At 44.0% G+C, this 23,389-nt stretch overlaps 1 protein-coding gene across 1 annotated transcript; it reads left to right on the forward strand.

The window, feature by feature from the left end:
- LOC139393076 (solute carrier family 13 member 4-like) lies at window positions 1-23,389 on the forward strand. The gene is made up of 15 exons (XM_071141419.1): window positions 1-226; window positions 3,167-3,295; window positions 6,200-6,336; window positions 6,434-6,615; window positions 6,715-6,769; window positions 6,891-6,924; window positions 7,022-7,117; window positions 11,714-11,898; window positions 18,617-18,736; window positions 18,865-18,966; window positions 19,097-19,198; window positions 19,373-19,607; window positions 20,523-20,684; window positions 21,040-21,177; window positions 21,804-23,389. Exons 1-15 carry the CDS (start codon window positions 104-106, stop codon window positions 21,939-21,941), a joined length of 1,938 nt encoding a protein of 645 aa, XP_070997520.1. The 5' UTR covers window positions 1-103; the 3' UTR covers window positions 21,942-23,389.

Raw genomic sequence — 23,389 nt, forward strand, 5'->3', positions numbered from 1 at the left:
TTTAACTTTCATTAAGACTTCATGTCACGCCAAAAAAAACGTTAAAAGGGACAAACAAGCCAGCTTCTCTGCGCGGAGACCGAACCCAGGCGAGCAGTCCCCGATGAGGCTGGAGGCCGCGGCAAGGATGGACCTTATCAAGAAGCTATGGAGAGCACGCAAGCTGATCCTGGTGGTGCTGATCCCGCTGTCGCTGCTGCCGTTGCCCCTCATCCACCCCACCAGCGTGAGTACCCGACTTCATCATATCATATCACTAGCATGACTAATATTGCGCATGGGTAGGCTATCGGCATTGTTCTTCCGAGTTAGCGTACAGTACATGAAGCAGAATCAAATTGGGGGTGAGAACAGCTGTAAGTGTCTTTATGATTATATTTAACCATAATACATACCCACAGTGCAAATATTTCGATTTACCTCATATTCTATTAATGCTTTGCTGATGGAGACTTTTTTTACGCATTATTTAAGCTATCGGCGTCTGTGCGTAAAGTGCACCATTTCGCGTGTTTACACTTCACAGTAGGGTGCATTGTTGTACAGCGGTTGGCACCACAGGCGGCTGGGAGAAGGGGAATCTGTGCCAAGCTATTAGGTTATATAACTCAGCTCAGCTATGTGGGGACGGGTCTGGTCGTTCTGTTTGCCTAGAACCACCTGCGGTTCCAGAATGCCCTCTCACCAATTACAGAATTTGTCAAGTTCAGAGAGGGACAGAACAATGGAGCATGTGGCCAGCTGCAGCTACAGAACCCCTCATGCTCTGTTTTCCTGTGTCAGCCTGAGAGAATTGCACTAATGTGCCTCTCTTGGTTCAAACCCAGGTTTGTTTTACACCGGGACTGTGTTAGCCCACTAAACTAAAACCTAGTCTTCAGGGTCCTTATTCATTATGATCTGAATCGCTAAACTGATCCTGGATCAGCACTCCTAGTCTGAGACGCTTTATGAGTACTGGCCCCTGGTCTCAGGCAAGGTTAGGCATCCTCCTTATCTCTGACAGCAGGGTGAACTCAGCTCCTTGGGGTTTGAGTCAGGAGAAAATAATGTCTGTCTAATGAGCAGATTAAGTGACCAAACTGTGTTCAGAGATTATCAGTAGAGATGATCATATGAAGGAATGCAAAACAGTGTTTCTTTTTAATCATCGTTGTTTCTCCAGAGGAAGATAAGGGTTGAATTGAACTAATGAGTGAATCCATTCTTTCTGTAGTCATCTGGAGAAAAAAATCTCACCGTCAACACTGATGAACGGTTATCCAGATTAATCATCTTTATAAAAGCATTTGGCCTTGATGAAGAGATAACATGAATGCCTGAAAAGCCATCTTCTTTCGTTGATCTCGTCACTCACTTAAGGGTCATGTTGAGTCATGGTCTGAAAGGTGAAGTGACAATGCAACCTCCAGATGTGGACAGAAACTGTTTGCTGAGTTACCTTTGACCTCTTGAGAAGTGCTTGCTCATTGCAGTGAAATATCACACAGTCCATCCATACACATGCCAGATTGGAGAAACAAATTGAGCAATTGACCATTTAGAAACATATTTCCATACTATCTAACCAAACGAAACCTGTCGGTAAATACGAGATACCCCATGATCGCCTCAATAACCCAGTTCTCTGATGAAACTGGAAAAAGGATGAGATTTTGAGTGAGTTTATTGATTCATTGAAAGTCCATTCATTGCATGGCAGTTCTCTACTGTGTGACAACCTCTGATCAATGATCTCTTGGGATCACTGATTGTCTCTGTCCCCAGTCTCCTGAATGACCGAGATCAGACTTCACATCCCGTATCTGACAAACACTAACTACTGGGAGATAGTCAGGATCACCTCAGTTTCCTGGGGCAAAAGCTGGGGACGCTTTTCCTGTGGCCAAAGTACATTATTACTGGACATGCCCAGTAGATCACAGAAAGGGGGTGTTGTGTTCCCACCTGGGGCGGTGTGGTCAGGACTGGGCATGTCCAGTAGGGCACATGTGGAGAACATGCCCAGGCAGGTGCTAGTGGCCAGGGTTGGTGGCTGCTGCCTCAAAGGCACCATAGAGGGGCCAAATAGTCTCTGTGTGATACACAGCAATATTCAACATTGTTTTCAATGAGCGGTTACACTACCAGTGTGTGTATGTGTGTGTGTGTGCATAGCTGGACAGTCCGATGGCGTGTGTGTGTATGTATAGCTGATATATTGCCAGACCCCTTCACCTCGCTGGCTAGACATCCTCTACTCGACCGGGAGTTACACGTTTACGCTAGTCAGACAAGTGCCTGACACATCACCTGTATGCCACATATTATGGAAAGGGGAGATTTCTAAGGCTTCCTCACTTACGCATGATAAGTTACCGCTGGTTTACTGTACAATGTGACCACCACTGGTGGTCCCGTAGGAGTACTGTACTCTACCCCGTCTATGGTAACCAAGGATCATTCAGTGTGAGGATCATTCAATGTGGTCAAAGATAATCATCTATTTTTGATGAAAAGCTGCCTCAAGTTTCCAGAAAGCAAAAATGTTAAACAGGTACGTTTGAATGAAGGACATAACAAATCCCATTTTGATTAGACTGTTAGATTGGAATTTGGATGGGCTCTTTCACAAACTGAGCACATTCTCCATTGTTTCCATGGCAAATAAATGGTGCTGAAAGGTGAATAAGGAACACGGAGGTTCGGTCTCACGGTAACTTAGGAACTTGATAGATGCACACACACACACGCTACTATTTGAATGTTTTTAAATGTGTGTAAATTGTAAAGTCTTTTGTCTGTGATGTATTTTGCGTTATGTGTCGGACCACAGTAGGACTAGCTGTCTCCATTGGTGTCGGGTCATGGGGATCCTAATCAATCAAATCCAATCAAAATCACTTTCTTTCAGGCAACAGTGTTATTGCACTCCGATAAACTCAGACATATGAACCCTGACAATATGTGGGACCTAGAAATGAGTTTGTTTGACCAGCATTTCACATCAAGTTTAACATTGACATATATTAAATAATTGACCGTGCTTTTATGATAAGAAACGTTAGGATACAATACAGGCATAAATGTATGGCAAACTGCATTGTTGCATAAAAGCCCAATCCCTTGTCTCTTCCCTATGTCTCACCCCCTGTGTCTCTGTCCCCGGTGTCTCTGTCCCATGTAGGAGGCCTGCTGTGCGTACGTGTTGATAGTGACAGCGGTGTACTGGGTGTCAGAGGCTGTACCCCTGGGAGCTGCTGCCCTCGTACCAGCCTTCCTATACCCGCTGTTCGGAGTGCTCAAGTCCAGCGAGGTCAGTAAACTATCACTCACTCTAATCTCTCTTTTTCTCGCTCTCTGCTAAGGGCACTGAGGACCAGGAGCGCACACACACATATACACTGAAAAAAAACATAAACAGAACATGCAACCATTTAAAATATTTTACTGAGTTACAGTTCATATAAGGAAGTCAGTCATTCAAAATATATTCATTAGGCCCTAATCGATGGATTTCACATGACTTGGTCACAGATACCTTAAAAAAAAAAAAAGTAGGGGCGTGGATCAGAAAACCAGTCAATATCTGGTGTGTCCACCATTTGCCTCACGCAGCGCGACACATCTCCTTTGCATAGTTGATCAGGCTGTTGATTGTGGCCTGTGGAATGTTGTCCCACTCCTCTTCAATGGCTGTGTGAAGTTGCTGGATATTGGCGGGAACTAGATCACTGTCATACACGTCGATCCAGTGCATCCCAAACATGCTCAATGGGTGACATGTCTGTTGAGTTTGCAGGCCATGGAAGAACTGGGACATTTTTAGCTTCCAGGAATTATGCACAGATCCTTGCAACATGGGGCTGTGCATTATCATGCTGAAACACGAGTTGATGGCGGCGGATGAATGGCATGACAATGGGCCTCAGGATCCCATCAGAATATCCCTCTGCATTCAAATTGCCATCGATAAAATGCAGTTGTGTTCACTGCCCTAGCATATGCCTGCCCATACCATATCCTCACCGCCACGATGGTGCACTTTGTTGACAACATTGACATCAGCAATCCGCTCGCCCACACAACATCATACACATGGTCTGTGTTTGTGAGGCCGCTTGCACGTACTGACAAATTCTCTCGGTTTATGGTAGAGAAATGTACATTAAATTATCTGGCAACAGCTCTGGTGGACATTCCTGCAGTGAGCACGACAATTGCACGCTCCCTCAAAACTTGAGACATCTGTGGCATTGTTCTGTGTGACAAAACTGCACAGTTTATAGTGGCCTTTTATTGTCCCCAGCACAAAGTGCACCTGTGTAATGATCATGCTGTTTAATCAGCTTCTTAATATGCAACACCTGTCAGGTAGATTGATTATCTTGGCAAAGGAGAAATGTTCACTAACAGGGATGTAAACAAATTTGTGCACAACATTTTAGAGAAATAAGCATTTTGTGCATATGGAACATTTCTGGGATCTTTTATTTCAGCTCATGAAACATGGGACCAATACTTTACATCTTGCATTTGTCTTATTTTTGTTCAGTGTACAAACACACAAATGTACATTCAAACCAAAAATATTTATTTTCTAATAATTCTTGTTCAACTGTAGATACGGTAATCTGAGCACCTGACTCCCACCAAGGCCGAATGAACTTGTATGTATTTAACTAGGCAATTCAGTTAAGAACAAATTATTATTTACAATGACGGCCTACCAAAGGCAAAAGGCCTCCTACAGGGATGGGATTAGAAATTAAAATGTATTAAATGAAAATCTAGGACAAACACACACAGCTACATGTGTGGACCAGATGGATGTGAAGCGTATGGATGGATGCTTTATAGGAAGAACCTGAGAAGTCCTGTCCCATTGCTTTGTAATGCCTCTGTGATGACTGAAAGGGAAGTAGGTTGACCCAATCCCATTCTGAGGAAACAAACAAAAAACTCAGCATTGTTGTTGACACCTGGTTTACACTCGCTAACTCGCTAGATGTAGCCTCATGCGTGAACTAACAACCACAGACGATGTACTTGTACAGCACCTTCTAAGGTGTTTCTAAAGGCTTCATGAAGTCTTAAACGTTATCCTTCATTCATTATCCTTATCCTTAATTCATTCATTATCCTTTCACCTATACTCTAAATTCACCATCCTCCTCTCTTGTTATGTGAAGAGATGGTCATGATGTCACAGACCCATGTAAACATGTGAGTAACGTCATCTGACGTCATCAGATCATCAGTTATCACGAGGTGTCTGTATGCTAACGTCTAATATAATACAGGAAGCATGGTCGTCAGAACCTCTCTGTCCGTCTCCAGTGAAACACTTATCACTGAGATGATGGCCTCATGTACTGATCAAAGTAACCTATTAACCCCTGCTGGACAGGAAATGGTCTGTCATTAAACCAACCCAAAGTGGTCCCAATGACCACCATTAATGGTTCCCTCTCCTCACTATGTCAGTGTTACATAAAAAAAGAACCACTGAGTTGCTCATGTGATCTGATCGCATGGACAAAACCTGCCAAAGAAGGCTATTAGTGTTATTATAAGCTCTTGTAATCGTGTTTGGTAAATATCCACGTTTTTCTGCAACTCTTTGCTCTGATGACTAGACTTGTGTACTGTACTTAGTGCAGCTCTCTCACACCTCACCTTGCCTCGCCAATGGGATTGCTTTACCTCAGTTTTAACCTGGCACAAACAAGAAGGTGTTCTTGCTCACTCTCGTGCCGTGCTATGAGTTTTGGGTCACATTTTTGGTTCGTATGCCTCCAATTGCAAATGTTTGGAAAGGAGCAAAGCTCAGACGTGTTGATCCAACTGATCCATCTGAGCCCATCCTGGAGTACAGTATGTTCTTCTCAGAACTCAACCGGTTCTGATTAAAAATGAGAACTAGACAGAGACTGGAGAGAAGTCATGATGGTTAGGAATATCTAGTCTAGTTCCAATAATCACAAAAGGTCAGTTCTCTGTAGTTAGAGGTCATGACCTGTGGTGGTATACAACAATATACTGACTAGTGACCATGTCAATACAGGATTTTTTGGGGACAAACATGAACATAGAAGAGGTCAAAGTAAATTTTTTTTTAAATGAATCCAGGTGTGTGTTCGTGCGAGCCACATGTAAGGGTTGAGTGTATATGTACGTATAGAGTGCTATAAATACTGTGTGGTTGTCTTTGGTACAGGTAGCTGCAGAGTACTGTAAGGACACCACTCTGCTGCTGATGGGGGTGATCTGTCTGGCGGCCTCCATAGAGAAATGGAACCTCCACAAACGCATCGCTTTACGCATGGTCATGATTGCCGGAGCCAAGCCTGGCATGTAAGTACGCAGCTACCACAAACGCACACAAACATATATAAATCAATTACACACACACACACCCTCAACTTCTCCTCTCTCCTGTGTGTATTCTCAGGTTGGTGCTGGGTTTCATGTGCTGTACGGTCTTCCTGTCCATGTGGCTCAGTAACACCTCCACCACTGCTATGGTGATGCCCATCGCTGAGGCCGTCCTGCAGCAGCTCATCAGCACCGGCGTGGCCGACACCCAGGAAGACTCCGAAACCGTCGAGGCCACCGAGGACGACTGCCTCGGCGGTATGGCTGCCCTTTCACTGCCTGCAGTAAACATCTCAGAGACATGATAAATTGTACATCACTATAATCGTTAAACGGTTTTATTTTGCTCCTTTGCAGACAAGGAAGAGAATCTAGAAAAGAACCAACTAGAGCGTCTGTATCGCAGAGACAGGTAAGACCTGGGGAGCTTTTGAGACAGTCACTGAAGAATCACATACAATACAGTCTTGCAGTCCACATCATGAAAACAACTCCAGTGTTATGCTTTTGAACGTGTTGTGTTTTATCCACAGCTGTGTGAAGCAGGAGCTCTGCACTCTGACTGAGGTGAGAACATAAACCTTTGAAAATCTGTGTACAAATATATGTGGTTCCATTCTCTTACTTCAACGTTAATTCTCCATTGTGTGTTTTGTTCTCTCAGTTGCCGACTGTGGAGACTAACGGGACTGGTAGGAAGGCCAGTAAGACCAGTCTGGGCCAATTGTCTCTAAAGCAGACCAACGGACAACTGCCATCGGTCAGTAGACACACTCACTACACTCAGTGGCATAACCAGGGTTTAAGTTTTGGTGAAGCTCGGAAAGGCAGGTCTTAGTGGTTAGAGCTTTGGGCCAGTAACTGAACGGTTGCTAGATCGAATCCCCAAGCTGACAAGGTAAAACTCTGTCGTTCTGCCCCTGAACAAGGCAGTTAACCCACTGTTCCTAGGCCTTCATTGTAAAGAATAATGTGTTCTTAACTGACTTGACTAGTTAAATAAAGGTCAAATAAAATACATTAAAATCAATACCCCCCCCCTCCCAATATATATTTAAAAAAAGTTTAAGCTAATTTATTGCTATTTGGAAAACAGCAAAAACGAGCAAAAATGACCCCAGACATTATCACCTTGGCTGCTGTAGGTTAATTCATCTCAATCAATCTACAAACACATCTGTAATGTTATACCCCTGAAAGGAAAGAAATTATCAACAGCCACATCACTGGCTGTTTTAGTAGCCTACTCTCTGTAAAGCAACATTTAGTACTTTAGTAACATTTAGAACTTAGTATCCTTGGGAAGCCCCTACCCCATTGAGTTGACATTTAAAATGGTTAAGGTTAGGGTTAGGTAGGGGTTTTGGTTAAGGTTATGATTGGGGGTTAGGTTTAGGGTATGGACGTACCAAGGATCCCAATAAGCAATGGTTCATTAATACTAGCCAAAGCTCTTCAATGCCATAGAAATCTCTGCTGGCAGCTAGCCACCTGACTGACATAACTACATCACAGGCTGGTGGCACCTTAATTGGGGAGGACGGGCTCGTGGTAATGGCTGGAGCAGAATTAGTGGAATGTTATCAAATAAAACAACTCCACTATCACATGGTTTCCATGTGTTTGATTCCATTCGCTCTGTTCCAGCCTTCATTATGAGCCGTCCTCCCCTCAGCAGCCTCCACTGATCTACATACACTGCTCAAAAAAAATAAAAAATAACACATCCTAGATCTGAATGAATGAAAGATTATTATTAAATACTTTTTTATTTACGTAGTTGAATGTGCTGACAACAAAATCACACAAAAATTATCAATGGAAATCAAATTTACCAACCCATGGAGGTCTGGATTTGGAGTCACATTCAAAATTAAAGTGGAAAACCACACTACTGCTGATCCAACTTTGATATAATGTCCTTAAAACAAGTCAAAATGAGGCTCAGTAGTGTGTGTGGCCTCCACGTGCCTGTATGATCTCCCTACAACACCTGGGCATGCTCCTGATGAGGTGGCGGATGGTCTCCTGAGGGATCTCCTCCCAGACCTGGACTAAAGCATCCGCCAACTCCTGGACAGTCTGTGGTGCAACGTGGCGTTGGTGGATGGAGCGAGACATGATGTCCCAGATGTGCTCATTTGGATTCAGGTCTGGGGAACGGGCGGGCCCGTCCATAGCATCAATGCCTTCCTCTTGCAGGAACTGCTGACACACTCCAGCCACATGAGGTCTAGCATTGTCTTGCATTAGGAGGAACCCAGGGCCAACCGCACCAGCATATGGTCTCACAAGGGGTCTGAGGATCTCATCTCGGTACCTAATGGCAGTCAGGCTACCTCTGGCGAGCACATGGAGGGCTGTGCGGCCCCCCAAAGAAATGCCACCCCACACCATGGCTGACCTACCGCCAAACCGGTCATGCTGGAGGATGTTGCAGGCAGCAGAACGTTCCCACTGGCGTCTCCAGACTCTGTCACGTCTGTCACGTGTTCAGTGTGAACCTGCTTTCATCTGTGAAGAGCACAGGGCGCCAGTGGCGAATTTGCCAATCTTGGTGTTCTCTGGCAAATGTCAAACGTCCTGCACGGTGTTGGGCTGTAAGCACAACCCCCACCTGTGGACGTCGGGCCCTCATACCACCCTCATGGAGTCTGTTTCTGACCGTTTGAGCAGACATGCACATTTGTGGCCTGCTGGAGGTCATTTTGCAGGGCTCTGGCAGTGCTCCTCCTGCTCCTCCTTGCACAAAGGCGGAGATAGCGGTCCTGCTGCTGGGCCCTCCTACGGCCTCCTCCACGTCTCCTGATGTACTGGCCTGTCTCCTGGTAGCGCCTCCATGCTCTGGACACTACGCTGACAGACACAGCAAACCTTCTTGCCACAGCTCGCATTGATGTGCCATCCTGGATGAGCTGCACTACCTGAGCCACTTGTGTGGGTTGTACACTCCGTCTCATGCTACCACTAGAGTGAAAGCACCACCAGCATTCAAAAGTCACCAAAACATCAGCCAGGAAGCATAGGAACTGAGAAGTGGTCTGTGGTCACCACCTGCAGAACCACTCTTTATTGGGGGTGTCTTGCTAATTGCCTATAATTTCCACCTGTTGTCTATTCCATTTGCACAACAGCATGTGAAATTTATTGTCAATCAGTGTTGCTTCCTAAGTGAACAATTTGATTTCAAACAAGTGTGATTGACTTGGAGTTACATTGTGTTGTTTAAGTGTTCCCTTTATTTTTTTGAGCAGTGTAGCTATACATATCTATACGTGACTACCAGTTGTGCACTCATTCTCAGAAAGTCGTTTTTTGTTTCTTAGGGGATGCCTGTAGACACGGCAGGAGTCGCAGGACAATTTTAAAATTGCCTTTTGACCGGCATCTCGCAAACACACTATCAGCAGCGTCTACAGCTTTGCCAACGTCAGGCCCTCAGTCTGTGCCGCGAGAGGGAAGAGTTAGCCGTTTGAGAGAGTGGTCAATGTGCTGCTAAAAAAATGCAAATCCAGGAAGCAAATCCAGAGGACGCATGCGACCATAACTAACAAACCACTGTTCATGATTCCACTCATTCGCAAAGAAGCAGGCTCAATAAAAACTCGGTCAGATCAAGAATATAAGCGTTCTGAGCTTTGACCAACGCTGGGAGAAATATTTCGATTTTGACCCATCATTTATTTTCTTTATTGTGTACAAAATACAAATGTATATACATGTACATACAGTGGGGAGAACAAGTATTTGATTCATTGCCGATTTTGCAGGTTTTCCTACTTACAAAGCATGTAGAGGTCTGTAATTTGATCATAGGTACACTTCAACTGTGAGAGACAGAATCTAAAACAAAATTCCAGAAAATCACATTGTATGATTTTTAAGTAATTAATTTGCCTTTTATTGCATGACATAAGTATTTGATACATCAGAAAAGCAGAACTTAATATTTGGTACAGAAACCTTTGTTTGCAATTACAGAGATCATACCTTTCCTGTAGTTCTTGACCAGGTTTGCACACACTGCAGCAAGGATTTTCATACAGACCTTCTCCAGATCCTTCAGGTTTCGGGGCTGTTGCTGGGCAATACGGACTTTCAGCTCCCTCCAAAGATTTTCTATTGGGTTCAGGTCTGGAGACTGGCTAGGCCACTCCAGGACCTTGAGATGCTTCTTATGGAGGCACTCCTTAGTTGCCCTGGCTGTGTGTTTCGGGTCTTTGTCATGCTGGAAGACCCAGCCACGACCCATCTTCAATGCTCTTACTGAGGGAAGGAGGTTGTTGGCCAAGATCTCGCGACACATGGCCCCATCCATCCTCCCCTCAATACGGTACAGTCATCCTGTCCCCTTTGCAGAAAAGCATCCCCAAATAATAATGTTTCCACCTCCATGCTTCACGGTTGGGATGATGTTCTTGGGGTTGTACTCATCCTTCTTCTTCCTCCAAACACGGCGAGTGGAGTTTAGACCAAAAAGCTCTATTTTTGTCTCATCAGACCACATGACCTTCTCCCATTCTTCCTCTGGATCATCCAGATGGTCATTGGCAAACTTCAGACGGGCCTGGACATGCGCTGGCTTGAGCAGGGGTACCTTGCGTGCACTGCAGGATTTTAATCCATGACGGCGTAGTGTGTTACTAATGGTTTTCTTTGAGACTGTGGTCCCAGCTCTCTTCAGGTCATTGACCAGGTCCTGCCATGTAGTTCTGGGCTGATCCCTCACCTTCCTCATGATCATTGGTGCCCCACAAGGTGAGATCTTGCATGGAGCCCCAGACCGAGGGTGATTGACCGTCATCTTGAACTTCTTCCATTTTCTAATAATTGCGTCAACAGTTGTTGCCTTCTCACCAAGCTGCTTGCCTATTGTTCTGTAGCCCATCCCAGCCTTGTGCAGGTCTACAATTTTATCCCTGATGTCCTTACACAGCTCTCTGGTCTTGGCCATTGTGGAGCGGTTGGAGTCTGTTTGATTGAGCGTGTGGACAGGTGTCTTTTATACAGGTAACGAGTTCAAACAGGTGCAGTTAATACAGGTAATGAGTGTAGAACAGGACTGTGAGATCCGGAATTCTTACTGGTTGGTATGTGATCAAATACTTATGTCATGCAATAAAATGCAAATGAATTACTTAAAATCATACAATGTGATTTTCTAGATTTTTGTTTTAGATTCCGTATCTCACAGTTGAAGTGTACCTATGATAAAAATTACAGACCTCTACACGCTTTGTAAGTAGGAAAACCGGAAAAATCTGCAGTGTATCAAATACTTGTTCTCTCCACTGCACATGTTTTTTCCTCCCCCACAATCAGTGACTCACTATACTTGCTCCTCTCTCCGTTCCAGACAGCGATCAGCATCCCAGAGCCTAAGAAGGAGAAGGAGAGCAAGAACTCTCGCTATCCCACCAAGAGAGATCATATGATCTGTAAATGTCTCTCTCTCAGCATCACATACGCAGCCACCATTGGAGGCCTCATCACCATCACGGGCACCTCCACCAACCTTATCTTCGCTGAACAGTTCAACAAGTAAGCTACATTACCATACACTGCATTGAATGCAGTTCAATAGGTACAATACCTGGTAAATACCCCATGGCCTATCAATACACTATCAGACAAATATCCCATGTGTAACAGTATTTCCAACCTGGGCTCGAACCAGAGACCCTCTGAACATATCAAAAACAGGCACCAATGAAGCATCGTCACCTATCACGCCACAAAAGCCACGGCCCTCGCAGAGCAAGGGGGAAAAAACTTTCAAAGTCTCAGAGCATATGACGTCACCAATTGAAACGCTACCAGTGTGCACCGCTAAATAGCTAGCTAGCTCACACTGGTCACACATAGTCTATTAATATCAAATCGATTTATTTTGCCCTTCTTACATCAGCTGATATATCAAAGTGCTGTACAGAAACCCAGCCTAAAACCTCAAACAATGCAGGTGTAGAAGCACGGTGGCTAGGAAAAACTCCCTGGAAAGGCCAAAACCTAGGAAGAAACCTAGAGGAACCAGGCTATGAGGGGTGGCCAGTCCTCTTCTGGCTGTGCCGGGTGGAGATTATAACAGAACATGGCCAAGATGTTCAAATGTTCATAGATGACCAGCATGGTCAAATAGTAAGGACTGTGAACAGGTCAGTTCCATAGCCGCAGGCAGAACAGTTGAAACTGTAGCAGCAGCACGGCCAGGTGGACTGGGGACACCAAGGAGTCATCATGCCAGGTAGTCCTGTTGCATGGTCCTAGGGCTCAGGTCCTGAGAGAGAGTGTGTGAGTGAGAGAGAGAGAGAGAGTGTGAGTGAGTGAGTGAGTGAGTGAGTGAGTGAGTGAGTGAGTGAGTGAGTGAGTGAGTGAGTGAGTGAGTGAGTGAGTGAGTGAGAGAGAGAGAGAGAGAGCGCAATGTTACGTAAATGAAAAAAAGCTGTCCTGGAAAGAAACAATCTTGATATGTTCGTCAAAAGAGAGATCAGGGTCCAGAGTAACACAGAGGTCCTTCACAGTTTTATTTGAGACGACTGTACAAAAACAATAGTGGTCCTAAAACAGAACCTTGAGGAACACCGAAATTTACAGTTGATTTGTCAGAGGACAAACCATTCACAGAGACAAACTGATATCTTTCCGACAGATAAGATCTAAACCAGGCCAGAACTTGTCCGTGTAGACCAATTTGGGTTCCCAATCTCTCCAAAAGAATGTGGTGATCTATGGTATCAAAAGCAGCACTAAGGTCTAGGAGCACGAGGACAGATGGAGAGCCTGGGTCTGACGCCATTAAAAAGTAATTTACCACCTTCACAAGTGCAGTCTCAGTGCTATGATGGGGTCTAAAACCAGACTGAAGCATTTCGTATACATTGTTTGTCTTCAGGAAGGCAGTGAGTTGCAGTGCAACAGCTTTTTCAAAAAATGTTGAGAGGAATGGGAGATTCGATATAGGCAGATAGTTTTTTATATTTTCTGGGTCAAGGTTTGGCTTTTTCAAGAGAGGCTTTATTACTGCCACTTTTAGTGAGTTTGGTACACATCCAGTGGATGAAGAGCCGTTTATTTTGTTCAACATAGGAGGGCCAAGCTCTTTCAGTAGTTTAGTTGGAATAGGGTCCAGTATGCAGCTTGAAGGTTTATAGAGGCCATGATTATTTTCATCATTGTGTCAAGAGATATAGTACTAAAACACTTGAGTGTCTCCCTTGATCCTAGGTCCTGGCAGAGTTGTGCAGACTCAGGACAACTGAGCTTTGGAGGAATACGCAGATTTAAAGAGGAGTCCGTAATTTGCTTTCTAATGATCATGATCTTTTCTTCAAAGATGTTCATGAATTTATTACTGCTGAAGTGAAAGCCATCCTCTCTTGGGGAATGCTGCTTTTTAGTTAGCTTTGCGACAGTATCAAAAATAAATTTAGGATTGTTCTTATTTTCCTCAATTAAGTTGGAAAAATAGGATGATCGAGCAGCAGTGAGGGCTCTTCGATACTGCACAGTACTGTCTTTCCAAGCTAGTCGGAAGACATCCAGTTCGGTGTGGCGCCATTTCCGTTCCAATTTTCTGGAAGCTTGCTTCAGAGCTCGGGTATTTTCTGTATACCATGGAGCTAGTTTCTTATAATAAATGTTTCTAGTTTTTAGGGGTGCAACTGCATTTAGGGTATTGCGTAAGGTTAAATTGAGTTCCTCAGTTAGGTGGTTAACTGATTTTTGTTCTCTGACATCCTTGGGTAGGCAAAGGGAGTCTGGAAGGGCATCAAGGAATCTTTGGGTTGTCTGAGAATGTATAGCATGACATTTGATGCTCCTTGGTTGGGGTCTGAGTAGATTATTTGTTGCGTTTGCAAACATAATAAAATGGTGGTCCGATAGTCCAGGATTATGAGGAAAAACATTAAGATCCACAACATTTATTCCATGGGACAAAACTACGTCCAGAGTATGACTGTGGCAGTGAGTAGGTCCGGAGACGTTGGACAAAGCCCATTGAGTCGATGATGGCTCCGAAAGCCTTTTTTGAGTGGATCTGTGGACTTTTCCATGTGAATATTAAAGTCACCAAAAATTTGAATATTATCTGCTATGACTACAAGGTCCGATAGGAATTCAGGGAACTCAGTGTGGAACACTGTATATGGCCGAGGAGGCCTGTAAACAGTAGCTATAAAAAGTGATTGAGTAGGCTGCATAGATTTCATGACTAGAAGCTCAAAAGATGAAAACGTCGGGTTTTTTTTGTAAATTGAAATTTACTATCGGAAATGTTAGCAACACCTCCGCCTTTGCGGGATGCACGGAGGATATAGTCACTAGTGTAACCAGGAGGTGAGGCCTCATTTAACACAGTAAATTCATCAGGCTTAAGCCATGTTTCAGTCAGGCCAATCACATCAAGATTATGATCAGTGATTAGTTCATTGACTATAACTGCCTTGGAAGTGAGGGATCTAACATTAAGTAGCCCTATTTTGAGATGTGAGGTATCACAATCTCTTTCAATAATTTCAGGAATGGAGGAGGTCTTTATTCTAGTGAAATTGCTAAGGCGAACACCGCCATGTTTAGTTTTGCCCAACCTAGGTCGAGGCACAGACACGGTCTCAATGTGGATAGCTGAGCTGACTACACTGGCTGTGCTAATGGCAGACTCCACTAAGCTGGCAGGCTGGCTAACAGCCTGCTGCCTGGCCTGCACCCTATTTCATTATGGAGCTAGGGGAGTTAGAGTCCTGTCTATGTTGGTAGATAAGATGTGAGCACCCCTCCAGCTAGGATGGAGTCCGTCACTCCTCAACAGGCCAGGGTTGGTCCTGTTTGTGGGTGAGTCCCAGAAAGAGGGCCAATTATCTACAAATTCTATCTTATGGGAGGGGCAGAAAACAGTTTACAACCAGTGATTGAGTTGTGAGACTGCTGTAGAGCTCATCACCCCCTAACTGGGAGGGGGCCAGAGACAATTACTCGATGCCGACACATCTTTCTAGCTGATTTACACGCTGAAGCTATGTTGCAGTACCACACATTGCTCACTACTAGATACAATACCTGACTAATACCCCATGCACTGTCAATATCTTCCAAATAACAATCTGTTATTTCTGTTTCAGTGAAACTTAAATGGATATATAAAGATAGTTGAATAGATGAATTATACTCACAAGTTTAGGTCTTGTGAGTTGAAACGTGAACATTGTGAGAACTTTGTGCAACTTCCGGCATACGTTTACAGTGAGGCTGTACCCTTAGCGTTTTAGACAGTAGCCAATAGGCTATTGGCTAACTTCCGGCATACGTTTACAGTGAACACTGAGGCTGTACCCTTAGCGTTTTAGACAGTAGCCAATAGGCTATTGTGGCTATTTGAGCATAATGTAGGCCTACCAACAAAACCAATGGAGCAAATCCCATAACATTTTCACATGGAAATAACTTTTGATAGCCTACAGTAACCTATATGTGGTGTTTAATGCTGGCATACATTGCATGTAACTTTTAAAAACTTTTTTTTACATTATGAAGGGCTTGACATTAATTCATGATTTTTTTACTTGGTCTGTAACACCATGGGCCAAATAGCTGACTGTAAATTGCATTGTATTGTGTGGTATGATGCAAGAAACCACTTTACAAAATAAAATGTATTATTATTACCAGATAATTAGACAATGTCGGCTACCCATCTGCCTATTGGCTTATTTGCATATTCAAGCCTGTCTCAAAATGAAACACTGCCCCTTTAATTTTGACAAAAGCTTTTCACAGCAATGGCTTTTTAAAAACCGCTTGAAATGTGGCTTACACATTTTGTGCTGTTGTAGGAAGCAGTAACTCCCCATTGCTGACCTATACTTATCTATAAATGGCATAATAACTCGCTAACTAGCAAAGAATATCAACAAATGTGCACATCCGCCAATAGAATTCTACTCCGTTTCGCTCTGGCTCTGCCTACAACAAAATCACAATCTTGCAAAGTGAGATTTGTTTTGGTTTGTTGCATTGAAACGGGCCTAATTATAATGTTGATTCGGTCATAGAACAAAACGTTGATCTATATAGCTCAAACTAATCATGCAAATTCAGCAAATTTCAAGTGTCCCTACTCCGCATGGCATTTCTTCTGGGCTGCAGGCCTGGAGGAAGTGCGCGGCACCAGCGCAGTTTAGAGGGAACATAGAATTATACATGTCATGTTTAACTCAGTGACAGAGGGTGTCAGGGTCCATAGGAAACAAAAGGACAAAGAGGCCTGGGATTGATGGATTGAAGGATTGGTGTAAACCCACAACAATCCCACAAAGCCGATTTCCTGGGCACTTTAATAAACCAGTTAGGCTAAGCCAGGGAAAATGGACTCTTTTCATGGAAAAGTAACTCGGACTGTAAATATCAGACTTCCTTCTCTCCCAGTCTATCCCCCTCCTTTCCTCCCTTCCCAGTGCAAGTAAAATATGTGAGACCCTGCTTAGCAACTCCTTCACGTCTAGCCCGGTCAAACTGGGGCCCAGATTGGTAAAGGACAGCTCTGTGAGCCAGGGGGTTTGCTGGTGATCCCCCAAAAGATGATTTGTTGTCTTGAGTAGCTATAACAGGTCCACACTGGTGAAACCTAACCCTGTAGGCATTTGTATCCTGCTATTGCGGGAACAGAGACTTCCAACAGAGCAATGTTCACAACAACACCAGACCAGACCCATCCTCTTCAACACCAGTATGCAGATTTTGTCAAAGCAGTCAATCATCTGCAAAATTATTTAGAATTATTAGTATTATATTATATTGATAGTCAAATGTGGTAATAGAAATAACTAATAATACTCAATATATTCTGCCTTGCACCTAATATGCAATGAGATCAGACTCCAAAAGATTCCCTCAACATCAATAGTCATTACTTCAGGATTTTGGGATGCTTCAGGATTTTGGCAATTAAGCCCTTTATCGACCTCCCCAGAGTCCGATGTACTCATGAATAGCATTTTTATATCTGCACACAGAGACATAAAATTGATATCTGTACAAGTCCATCTGACTGTGTGTGTGTAAACAGGACCTTGGCCGGTACTTCCACATGGAAAAAGGAATGAAACCCCTCAATAACCCTTGACCGCAGACAGTGTGTGTGTGTGTGGGGGGGGGGGGCAAGATATCGAACAGCAGAGCAAGTATACGAAGAAGAAGCAGCGAGTCAGCTTGTCTTTCAGCAAACAGAGATATTACCATATCTCTTCCAGTATATGTATTGACAACTACTAGATATCCTTCCACATAGGCCAGAGGCAGAAAATAGACCTGAACGTATTCTTTGTGTGGTCAATTTTTTTATTTTTTATTTTATGTCACCTTTATTTAACCAGGTAGGCTAGTTGAGAACAAGTTCTCATTTACAACTGCGACCTGGCCAAGATAAAGCATAGCAGTGTGAACAGACAACAACAACAAAGTTACACATGGAGTAAACAATAAACAAGTCAATAACACAGTAGAAAAAAGAAAAAAAGAGAGTCTATATACATTGTGTGTAAAAGGCATGAGGAGGTAGGCGAATAATTACAATTTTGCAGATTAACACTGGAGTGATAAATGATCAGATGGTCATGTGCAGGTAGAGATACTGGTGTGCAAAAGAGCAGAAAAGTAAATAAATATAAACAGTATGGGGATGAGCTGCTCAGATAGCAGATGTTTAAAGTTGGTGAGGGAGATAAAAGTCTCCAACTTCAGCGATTTTTGGGTCTTCAAACCCAGAACTACAATCTCCCGTAATTCCATCAGATGCTCCATTGGGTTCTGGGGGAGATGTATGAGATAAGATACTAACGAGACTAGTGAAGTCTCCACCCCTCTTAAAGGAAACTCTAAACCAAAGCTCCTCCACTTCCCAAAAATATTCTGCTTCAAATCTGTGCTTCAAATCCAAGCCCACATTTGAAGCACAACCTTCACCCAACCCTGAAACATCTAAATAACCAGTGCCAGAAAAGACCGGAGCAACTGTTTCTCTTTTGTTGTCGCATCCATTTGGTCTGTCCACGAGAGATTACCCTGCAACTAGCAGTCCCTCACCATAGACATGACACCAAAAAGGTCAGATTCTGAACCTCTTGGCTAGATTGCTGGTGTTATACTATGAGGACAATACCCTTACCGATTGTGAGGTGCATTTGGTTTAACGTTAACCGTGCTCTCTGTATCTCCTCCCATCACTAACTATTCTCTCTCTCTCTCTCTCTCTCCCCCCTTGCAGTCGCTACCCGGATGCGAAGGTGATCAACTTTGGGACCTGGTTCATCTTCAGTTTCCCCATCGCGATCATCATGCTGCTGCTGACCTGGGTCTGGCTGCACTTCCTCTTCCTCGGCTGCAAGTAAGCACCTCGCATGCATGCATGCAAAATGGAGGAAGACACGCACACAGGAACACGCACGCACACACACACACACGTTGTGCAGGTATCTCAGTGATATTAACCTTACCTTGTTGTTGTGTGTCCAGTTTCAGGGAGACATGCTCGTTGAGTAAAAAGCGTAAGACGAGGAGAGAGATGCTGTCAGAGAGGAAGATCCACGACGAGTACATAAAGCTCGGGCCCATCAGGTGATTTTTAGACTCTTTTTCCAGTTATGGGACAAGAGACTAGCTGTACAGCCATATTTGAGGACTGATTGACTAAAAGCTGAATGAAAACAATAACACTGACCTGTGCATTGCCTCTCCTGTGCTGTAGCTATCCAGAGGTGGTGACAGGAGTGTTCTTCATCCTGATGACTCTGCTGTGGTTCACCAGAGAACCGGGCTTCGTACCCGGGTGGACGTCGCTGTTCGAGAAGTGCGTAGCCACCCTTTTGTAGTGTACTATCAAAGGGGGGGAAAATGGCGCACTATTAACGGAATAGGGTACCATTCCAAATGCAGTCTCTCTCATTGAGACTAACCTCGAATAAGGAAGGTTCGATTTTTTTTTTAAAACAGCCTTGTTAAATGTCGTGTTCTGTTTCCGCAGGAAAGGCTACAGGACCGACGCCACTGTCTCTGTGCTGCTGGGCTTCCTGCTCTTCCTCATCCCGGCCCGCCGGCCCTTCTCTCGGGCCCCCAGAACCACAGCAGGGGGCGGCTCCACAGAAAAAGACCCAGACCCCCTGGCCCCCATGATCACCTGGAAGGACTTCCAGAATCTCATGCCCTGGGAGATCGTCATCCTTGTGGGAGGGGGCTACGCCTTGGCTGCTGGCTGCAAGGTACCAGGTTATATAGTATACTGTACAAACAACATGTAGCTACTCACCACAGGGCGGATAGCTTAGGATGACAACCATCTCAAACGGCCTAGTTCATGCTGCAAGGTAACATACAGGAGCTTTAATATGGATACTAGGCTATATACACTATACCAGGGCTTCTTCAACTAGAGTTCGGAACCCAAAGTGGGCCCTGGGCATGCGAGAGGTGGGTCGCAAGTTATGAGAGTACATCTATAATCACACACTATTTCATCCTAATTTGGGTCAATAGAGGACAATTTGGGTCACAGGAGGACGGTCAATGTCTCATTTGGGTCCCGATTTGAAAAGGTTTTACAACCAAATCTCTATGTAAATGGGATGTTATAGAAGGTGCCAGACACTTTTTTTGGTTATTTCACTTTTGAGAAACTTACCCCAAACAGCAAATCACTTCCTAATTATTGTTGTGTAGTATGGGGGCCTTGAAAAAACATAAACAAAGGTTCCAAAAACACCCAAATACATCCTTTTAGAAATGACAAAGTTCTCAGTATAGTGACGCAGGTCTTTAGATGTTGTACACATGAAACGTTTTATTTTATTTTTATTTAACGAGGCAAGTCAGTTAATAAGAACAAATTCTTATTTAGAGTGGCGGCCTAGGAACAGTGGGTTAACTGCCTTGTTCAGGGGCAGAACAGATTTTTACCTTGTCAGCTCGGGGATTCGATCTAGCAACCTTTCGTTTACTGACCCAACGCTCTAACCACTAGGCTACCTGCCGCCCCATTGCGGGTTACAGTATATACTGTATTCACGTTACTGTGTGAGCTATGAAGTTGCGTCACAATCTATAGTACAGACATTCGGCATGGTGTGTGTCTGATCATGTGGTGTGTGTGTGTGTCTGGTCATTGTGTGTGTGTTCAGGTGTCAGGGCTTAGTGTGTGGATTGGCAGACAGCTGGAGCCGATGAGTGGTCTCCCCCCGTGGATGGTCACGCTGCTGGCCTGCCTGCTCGTCTCTGCGGTTACAGAGTTCGCCAGCAACCCTGCTACTCTCACCGTGTTCCTACCTATCCTCTCTGCTCTGGTAAGAATAACAGTCATTCTCTGTCAGTCTTCTCTACCTTTCCTCTCGATCGTCTCTGGTAAGAAGCACACTCTGCTCTAGAGAGAACCACAGTCATGGTCTATTCTCTCTTCCCTAACTATCCCCTCTATCGCTGAGAGCCCGTGAAGAAAAACCTAAACCCCATCCATCAATTTCTCAGCTCGATTCCGAGTGTCCTCAAATAGCCTACACACTTCTACTCTCTTCTCTCAACATCAACACAACCATCTGCTCGCCTCCTCTCTCTGTCAATGTTATTGAAAACACTCCGAGACACCCTGTTCCTTTGCCTGACACTCCGTTATGTGACCTCTCTCCTCTCGCTCCCTCTCAGTCCGAGACCCTGAAGATCAACCCTCTCCACACACTCATCCCTGCCACCATGTGTGTGTCATTTGGGGTCATGCTGCCCGTCGGGAACCCCCCTAACGCCATAGTGTTCAGTTACGGACACGTGCAGATCAGCGACATGGTGAGACACAAACACATAAGCACCAACCCCACTGGGACGGGACTGCACAGTGCCAAGCAGAATCAAAGGCCGTTGTTGCAATAACACGCAATTCTGCACGTTTTTACGTAACACTCCTATTATACAAGATTATAACAGATTTATTTAATAGTCATAATACCTTTTAATGACCAGCAATCAGTCATTATAACTAGAGCCCTGTGTTCTGCGCAATCATGTGACATGCCTGGATCTGAACCTTTTCATTTACAGCTTTTTCATCAGACTGTCTGCGTTTTTCTTTTTCCATCAGATGGTCCAGCACCTCAGACAATTTCCTTCATTTTTGGTGTAATTCTCATATCTGGATAAATGCACGTTTTGTCGTCACATGCTCAAGTACATTGAAATGCTTCATTTGCAAGCTCCACCCAACAGTGCCGTAATCAACATCAAAATAGTATACCTAACAAAAATATATAGAGTAAAGAAGACATGAGAAATAAGAGGACTTGCTAAGTCACATAATTGCACAAAAACACAGGGCCTTAAATAGAACACAGAGGCTCAGGCACATACTGTAGCTCCTCAATGATAAGTGAGAGAACAAGCACATCTTTCTTACCCAGTGTTGTTGTCTGTCTCAGGTGAAGGCAGGCTTTGGGGTGAATCTGATTGGTGTTCTAGTGGTGATGCTGGCCATAACGACCTGGGGTGTGCCCCTCTTCAACCTGACTGAGTTCCCAGACTGGGCCGTCGACAGGAACGTCACTGGCAGCTTATAACCACGCGGGGGTGCAGACAGTCGCACAGAGAGAGAGAGAGAGAGAGAGGCAGAGAGCGGAAGAATGCAGAAGACGTCTCTAAACAGAGACACTCGCCGTCTCTTTTACTGTAAATGCCAAATTGAAAGGGACTGAGGCTTATACCTTCAGCCGGGCTGGTAACGTCTGAGAATCGTGCAGGTTGGGGAAGACTGAGTGGAAGAAGCACCACAAAGGAGGAGTCGCAGGGGCTGCCTTTTCATAGGCGGCCCAATTCAGATTTGTTTATTTTTTATTTTATTTTTTTTACCACTAATTGGTATTTTTACCAATCAAGATCAGATATTTTGCCAATAATTGCACAAAATATCTGAATTGGGTTGCCTGTGTAAACACAGCCAAAAGTAGCATGGAATAGACTCCGACTCTAGTCAATGGATCATATTGCCTTTTACTCCATATTACTGTATGTTGCTGTAAGTGTTACGTTTTATAGCGGTTCTAATCTCTCCAACACATAGCCCACCAAAAGAAAAAACATTGATTCACACATGACACAGCATTACTGCATGTCACATAATATTCATATAGGTTCCGCTAGCACAATAACCACAAAAACAGCATTCTATGCCTATGACACCGCTAACTCGGAGTATACTCTATATTTACAGTAGTATACAATCTTCACGGTGTTACATACCGGATCCCTACTGTTAGTGTGCTGAAACACCCTACATAGTACACTACTATTGACCAGAGCCATGGAGAATAAGGTGTCAAGGCAGATAAAAGAAACCAGAGAAAAAACTGCAGATTAAAAGTGCCTCTCCAATCAATAGCCAAATCATGAGCTGTCTGTCGCTATGACGACAGGGCAAAGTGTACATAATTGTAGACCATATGACTTGTATAAAATGCTTTATATTTTGTTGTTGTTGAACCAATTGAAATGTAACCGTGTGCCTTTTTTTTGGTACTTTATTCACTGTCGCCATGAGAACGTAGGCGCGTTAAGCAATCTAAATCCCACATCTCGGTCTAGAACTTATCCAAAGTTGCACAAGTTCATACGTTGTGGTTTTAGAAGAAGGATCTAGAACCTTTGTAAATACATGCCAACTTGTGATATAAAAGATGTGCCGTGTGTCAAACCAATCCGACGAAGTGTAACGTTCATGAATAGCATTAACGTTGTGGTTCCACTCGTAGTCAACTCACTCAGAATAGGCCCAGATTAATGGGAAATGAAACCAATGTTATAAAATAATAATGAACCATTGACTCATCTTTATTTAACACAACAAATCACACACACACACAGTCACGGTATATTCATAAATAAAGCATTTCTGCATCCATCTTTGACAATAGCATGAATAAGAAATGAGTCGGTGGTTAAGACTATCCGTTACGGAGCTGTTGATGTGTTCAGTTGATATTAGGTCAAATAAAAGCATTGTCACACCACA

The sequence above is a fragment of the Oncorhynchus clarkii genome, chromosome 33 (assembly GCF_045791955.1).
Source record: "Oncorhynchus clarkii lewisi isolate Uvic-CL-2024 chromosome 33, UVic_Ocla_1.0, whole genome shotgun sequence".
In the NCBI taxonomy this organism is placed as follows: domain Eukaryota; kingdom Metazoa; phylum Chordata; class Actinopteri; order Salmoniformes; family Salmonidae; genus Oncorhynchus; species Oncorhynchus clarkii.